The 7,630-nt window shown below is 38.9% G+C and overlaps 1 protein-coding gene across 1 annotated transcript; it reads right to left on the bottom strand.

Moving 5' to 3' along the window:
- Positions 1–7,105: 7,105 nt before the first annotated feature.
- Positions 7,106–7,468, bottom strand: LOC104081554 (testican-1-like). The gene has a single exon (XM_009584351.1). The coding sequence runs from the start codon at positions 7,466–7,468 to the stop codon at positions 7,106–7,108; it is 363 nt and encodes a 120-aa protein (XP_009582646.1).
- Between the last annotated feature and the right edge of the window lie 162 nt (positions 7,469–7,630).

Here is a 7,630-nt window from a genome sequence, read left to right as displayed (position 1 = left end):
TTTTCCACCCCCCTCCACACAAAAGTGCTAACATTGCAATACATCAAAACTGTCTCTTCCACATTTTTATTCATTTTTAACCTCACGCTCATAAGAAACAAAAGATTTCTCTTTTGTCCTTATAAAGATGCAGCATGCTCTTCACATCCTTTATTTCCTATAGCTACTGCTGCAATTCTTAAAACATACAGTCTACATCCAGAAACTTAAGAGAAGACTCACTTCCCAGGAATCTGACAAAATTACAGTTGAAATTTTTAATAAAGCAAACCCCTATGAAAAAGAAATCCTATAAAATTGGGGGGGGGGAGGGGGGAAGCAGTAGAATCCAAGAATGGTCACTCTAAAAACCTGTAAAACACACTAGTGAAAACTTCAAATCTACAGAATTCCATTATAATTTGAAACATGTAATACAGAAACTAACACACTGATTTTCTACTGACCTATTTAGCTTTGGAGTCTTAGGTAACTGCTAGGGAAGCTGGATAAGTGTCAGTTAATTACAAAAAGCTGGCTCTCTGTACCTTCCAAGTTAATTATTCTGACATAAATGCCATTATTTTTCCCCTTGCCCACTGCAGAAAGAAAGTGTCAAGTTTGAGAAGGGCATTTTTAGTAAGCATCTCTCTTCTGTTTGTAAGATGCTGATTATGAATTACATTTGCACAGATTCAGTCTCATGTTTTGCTATTCTTTTAAACTTCATGCAGCTTTGGCAAGTACATCTCAGCTGTACTTTTCAATGACATTTATATTCCAGCCTTGTCCCTTTGTTGAGTAAGGATTGCCCCACGAGACAACCTATGCTAAGAGTGTCTGGGTAGACGTATAAATCACATGTCAACTCTGTTGTACTTCAGTCCAGATCCACTGGAATCCATACACACAATCTTTACCCTCAATTAAATCTCAAGGGGGGCCTGGAATGATAATCTCCCGGGAAGCAAACCTGAGGTGCCTGTGTCCCATCACATAACCCAGCCACTTTACTGACTGGGTACATCCGTTACCTAGCTAGTAGGTATTCTTCAAATGTACTGTAACCTTCCTTATGACTATCTTCACTACTACGTAATTAGCAAGGCCTCAGTGGTTTCTCCAAGCATATATGTATTGATTACTGAATCACAGAAAAACCTGTGCTTACACTTGAGGTGAAGAAAGTAGAAAATGTGATGTTCTGGTACTAAATTGTTGGCAGAAAAATACTTCATTCTGCCTGTAGATCTAAAGACAACATAGAAAAAGAAAACGCAATCCCAAACTAAGTAGCTTCCTCTAGTGTGTCAGGCAGTATCTTGAAATGCGTTGAGTCCTCGGTAGTGAGATCACATTGAAGGCATGTACCTGCCAGGGAAGAGACAGCAGAAAGAACCCAGTCTATAGAAATGGACTGTTAGCTCAAAAATCCCAAAGGATCAGGGGATACTTGGGTATTGCAGATCAGGTTCCACCACACTAGAAGCTGTATGGATAGGGAGCAAGACAACCATCTGCAAGGGGCTTTAAGCTTGATGAACAGAAACGTGATATAAAACCCCAAGGCCTCTAGAATCCCAAAATCCAGGTTCTTTTATTACAGTTTGCTACATCATCATCTTTTTTGTTAACATATAAGCTACATATTGAAACTGAAGTGCTCATTAAGATAACTTTTTAAAACATAACTGTAGGGGGAGTAATAACCTTACTCCTAAATTCAGGAATAAGGTTATTTTTGCCACCAATTATCTACTTATTTCTTTATCTCAACTTCACGCAAGACAGCTGTTGCTGTCCCTCTCTCAATAAACGTTCTGAAGCAAATCTACTCTTACACAATTAGCTTTGTATGAGTAAACTAATATAGTATGTTATTTTAAAACAGGCTTTTTTCCCCTATGAAGCTGGAAGCCCTTTGGCTCACTAATTCCATAAAAATTTGTCTTTCCTGAATTTCAGTGATCAGAAGTGCTCACAATATTCCTAATTAAGTATTCTCTCCTATACATTGTACAATTTTATTTCTTCAACAGAACCAGAAATCTTTAATTTTATGTATTTCTACAATATATTTGCTCTCCTCAGATTAGCATTACTTTCATGACTTAGCATAACTCTGCAAATCAATAAAAGCACACAGGTTTTCCCTCTCATCTATTTCAAGCTGAGCTGCCAGAACCCAGAATAAATTCGTGTTAGCTCTCAATTCCATGACCTTCTACTTAGAACTTTTAAATTTCATTTCATTTCTATTACTTGAGTTCTCAAGGTCTTCCAATTCTGCCTGCTTGGTATTCCAACCCTTCTCAGTATTGGTCATGTTTTCCAACTCTCTGCTATCAAGTTTCACCACCACACTTCTAATTTTGGGCTAAACAAATCAGCGAAAGGTAAGTGCAACAAGGGGAAAAGCAGTGCAGAAGTGTGAAGAGCCAGCCCAAAGTCCAACAATCCATCAGTGGCAAAGCTGGAACAATACAGGTCCCCCAGTTCCTAGCCCTGTCTTTGCTTTATCACCTAACACTGCACTTCTGATCAGCTGTGAGGAGGAACTCATAGGCTCAAAAAGGCGATGTACATGAATAACTGTCAAAATCGTCTCTTCAGTGGATCATGTCAGGGGATGGTAATCTATGACCAACCTGGGAAATCTAACATCTATTCTAATCTACTTATATATACCTATTCATGCTGCTGATGGTTATATGTAGCTATTTATCCACACGAAGTCTGAAAATGTATACACACAGATGATGACATTTCATGCCTTGCTTCTTAGCCTCACAGCATTTCCAGGCATATAATACATGGAGGCTTTAACATGATAGCCTGAACTAAAACTCTGTAAGCAATAAAATTTAGAGAAACAGCTTAGTTAACGCTCAGACTGTGGTCTGGCAGCCTGCAATACATAAACATGCACTGAAACCAAGATTCTTAGCTTTCAACTTCATAGAAATTCCTTGTATGGTTTGTACTAGATCCTATAAGTTCATTTAACTTTTTTCTTCGTTTTTGCAGTTTAATCCATAGCTAGTTGAACTTACTACCTTTTTATATATAAGCATTAATAATGTAATAGACATAACTCCAAGTAGAAGTAATAGAATTAGTCTGTTCATATAATTTTGATTAAGGACAGGCCTAACACTAAGAGGACACTTATTCTATGCCTTCTGTGCCAAGTCTCTATGAACACAATGAGATGCTGCAGTGTGACCTATTACAATAATGCATATGGCTATTCACATAATAAATGATTTCTAAGACTCATAAGAATTCACTTCACATTCAGGTGTCGAATTTGTGCTGAAGCTCCTCTTAAGCCAAAGGATCTCTCTCAACAGATCTGATCGAAAGATCGAGGCCTTAACATTTGCATTTATAATATCAAAAGGTCTAATTTGACTCTCATATCCCTGATGTCTGCTTTTCCAAGCCTCAAATCTGTACAAAGGAAATAGCTGTAGGTCCTTCCTACAGACTCCACCTTGCTTACTTTTTCTTTTTCTAGTAATAATTATATTGATTTAGTTTTTTTTTTTTTGATACTTACTAAACTAGACCTAGTCAGTACCTTAAGTATGCATCAAGCCACATTCAATATATGGATTAGGTAAATAATAAATTCCATATTACCACGGGTCCTGAGCTCTGACCTTTCTTTTTTGCAGCTTCAACACACAGTTGTGAGGAAGAAAAATACTATTATGCCAAGCTATAAAATGGGACTTAAGACAGCGCTAAGATTTTTTCACTGGTCACACAGAAACCCCATGGCAGACAAGGAAAAAGGGGTGGAAGACAGACAGGAATATCAAGTTCAGATCATACTGAAAGCTTATTAATACATCAGACATTACACCATTATTGATACTGGACAACTGGACAACATACAAGATTTTCAACAGCATGTGCTTCACAACAGATCGGTCACATTGGTCTTACTATTCATTTACAGGTTCTGCTTGTTTTTAAAAATGGAGCACTTGAATATTCTACAAAATGTGTTCAAATCACGTGAAAAGATTGTAAAGTTTTAAACAGATCCCTTGAGGCCTTTTGAAAATGTTGACAAGGCATCATTTCACACTATTAAATTCAGTCAGACTTAAAAATTTAGCCTGATTATGTGGACGTAATGCAGACTTCAAATGAGGTGTATTTCTGTGCTCTTTTCACAGAAGAGTAATGACTGCTGGGCCATTAAATGCAACTACCATGCTGTCTTTGCCCAAAAGAAATATGGGTCATACTAAAAAAAACAATCAATAGCTGTCTTCTCAAATCAGGCCATATTGGACCATAGCTCAATAAGGCTGACCAACCAATTGATTTTGAAAAGAATAACGGAGAAAGTTTAGAGAAGCCCAATTTAAAATTTTATATTCAATTATATATCATCTGTAAAAAACCCACCCAGTACTGCCACATTATGACAGATTTATACGCACACATGTGTGCACACATTTGTGCTGCATGCACGTACAAAGTTTAAAGTGTCCACACCCAAAACAATCAAATCTTAGCTCCATAGGTGCAGTGTTTCTCCTACTGTACATAAGGACACAGTTATGTAAATATTTGTGCAATTGTATTTATAGAACATGACATAAAATTCAGAAAGCTACTACAGGTAATTATGATAATTACTGCAACCTCGCTTCTGCTGATTTACAGGGTACGAAGTAGGCCTTCTGCTCTGTAGTAGCTGTAGTGTCAGACCCAAGAAGGTTTTAACTGCAACACCACTTCTATACTCCAGCCTCCTGTGCAAAGCCCACATCAAGAACCTCATCTAGTAATGATGGATATATAGTTACAGTTTGGGAACAAAGGGAAGATGGGAAGATAGTTTCTCTACAATTCAACAATTACAAATTCAACAATTATGAATGAAATTCAACAATTATGAATACATACAGTTAATACTGTTATGCTGCATCTCACCAGGCAGTCTTTTAACAAATGTTTTAACAATCTATCCCCGACAACACAGCCATGAAGCAAGGACCAGATTTCATCTAATGACATCTCTGCATGCAAGAAACGTGCTGTCTCTACTATACCTACTACATTCGTAGCAACTCTACCTATGCCTGTCTTCATCTGTGGACACAGAACCTCTCACAGATTCTGATGCACTAAATCACTTCGATTGAAGACAAGTTATTAAGAGCTTAATTACATATGCAAGCTTTTTATGTTTTCTTTTTGGAAAAAGTTTAGTAGGAGATGATTAGTAGTCTCTGTTAATTTGCCCCATAAAAGGTTTCACGGATAATCATATGCATTCGTAACATGCTAGTTTTGAAGTAATTAAATAGAACCATTAAGACGGCTGCGTAGAAAGATACCTAAACTTTGCATGAACTTTATACTATTTGCTTTTGCTTGGCAGAGGACTGGTTAAGAGGTTTTTTTCCCCCATAAAATGATTCTTCCTATAGAAAAGAGTTTTGAGGCTTTACGGTTTTTGTTAGCATTTTCAGAAAGTCTAAAAAAGCATTTTCAGTTGTGAAACCTTAAAACATGAAAGAGGTAGTCTTCACGAATATCTTCCACAGGAAGAGGAATAATTTCTCTGACAATTGCACTTGTAAGATTGGGGAAAGGGGATGAGAAGAGAAGTTGCAAGGACTCCAGGCTTCCAAAAAAAAAAAAACCCCAAACAAAACTGCATAAAATTAAATAAAAACTTTAAGCTCAAGAAGTGTGGTTAATACAAGGCCTCATTTTGGAAGGAGACTGTTGAAAGATGTCCCTTGCTATAAATCTGTCCCTAGCTAGAAGTGTTTTCAGATTAATTTGTCAGTCCTTCATTCAATTTGTCATTTTCAAATGCCACCAAATTCTCACATCAAGTTAGATGTAGAAATTAACAAGTGAAATCCTTAACCTGCGTTCCCCAGGAGACTAAACCAGATACTAAGATTCCCTTGGAGCCTGGTAAAGATCTATGAATCCATATTAACTGTAGAATCCCCTTAATAAAACAGCAGTTACTGTACAAGCAGAGGCTTTTCCAGACACCTATTGTACGAGAACTTCAACAGTCCCTGTAGGTGGATGTCATCACAGTAACTGCACACAAATACACATTCTGACACATCTGTTGATACCATTGTTAAGGCCATACTTTGTTACACTGAGATTCAGAGCAGCATGATTTCTCAGACACAGAGATGACCACAACTAGAGAAAAAATGTAGAGAGAATAAGCTAGGCAGAGACTGGTCACATTTACCTGTAATACTTTGACTTCCTCTTTGCAAAGTAAGATACAGTGTTAAGACTACAGAGACAAACGCATAGCATCAAAGTTTAACTTGTTAATGTATTATAAAACACCAGAGCTTCCTAAACAAACAAAAAAATTCTTACAGAATAGTACTAGCAGAACTGCTAGCCAGCTCTACTCTTCCCTTTCCTAGAGTCACGCTGCAGCCACAGCACACAAATCCCACGCAATAAAGAACGCTTAACCTCAGTGTGCTCATGATCAACACCAACAGTAATGTTTCCCTTAACCAGCCTTGGGCAGACTGCAGCAAGGTTTTTCGTGTGTACTCCAAGAAAGCTTTTTCAGCGTATAGACAACAGAACCAAAAGAAGCTCTGTAAATATTACATTTACCAGAAATGTTGCATTTCCCCTTCTCCAGTCATTGACTTAATACACGCAATTGTATTCAAACTAGGGGAATTCAAGGATTAATTTTAAGCTTAAGAAAGTGATTTGTTTTGTACAGATACATGTCATAACACATCTTGAAGTTACCCCTGTTTTCCAGACTGAAAATAAAAAGAGTCAAAGCATTGCTTCCTCCAACCCTATACCAGCGTCAAAGATCTCCACGAGCAGAATTGACAATAAAACGTTTTCCACCAAATCTGCAGGCAAAAAAAGCTTCACTGTTTACCACCTTGTGGCTTGAACCGGTAAATATTCCCTTCTTACACACACCCCCCGTCTCATCCGTCTCATCATTTTACAGTTAACTAGCCTCTTAAGCAGCAGGCACAGAAACTTCGCTCAAAGTTCCTCCCCAGAGGAAAATTGAAGACCGTGTGCCTTCAGTGAGACTGACATCGAGCCCAAGCTGCCCTGACCGACGGGGTTAATTGATAATGCCAGGACTGTCTGTCCAGCTTCCAAACAGCTCTGAACATCCTTCATACAAGCAGCAACCGGTTGCCCAAGCTGCATCTCTCTTCCACCCACATTCTTCTAAAAGCCAGCAGCCCCAACTTGAAAGGATGCTACGGTCAAATGGAACAAACAAGAAGTATGCGGTAAACGAAGAAGTACTTACATCCCGGAATTTGTTCCAGTACTTGTCTTTATCATACTGCGAAACGGTGCTTAGCCATTTGTCGTTGTCCAGGAAATTGCCATGATTGCTAGTACTCGTGATGATTTCAGGATGCCGGCTCTCCACTTGCAGGAAGCACCAGGCAGCGATTACCAGCACCCCCGACATCTGCAAGGAGAGGAGCGGAGGGGAGGGGAGCGGAGCGGCGAGGCGGCACCGGCCCCGGGGGCAGCTTTCTCGGGCAGGGAAGTTTGAGGGGACCCAAGTTCGGGCTCGTCTCCCCTCGCCAACTTCTGGCTGCGGAGCTGCCAGGTCCGCCGAGACCCACCC

This window comes from Fulmarus glacialis, unplaced genomic scaffold, assembly GCF_000690835.1.
Source record: "Fulmarus glacialis isolate BGI_N327 unplaced genomic scaffold, ASM69083v1 scaffold36068, whole genome shotgun sequence".
Taxonomy (NCBI): domain Eukaryota; kingdom Metazoa; phylum Chordata; class Aves; order Procellariiformes; family Procellariidae; genus Fulmarus; species Fulmarus glacialis.
This window is presented reverse-complemented; position numbering and strand designations above follow the sequence as displayed.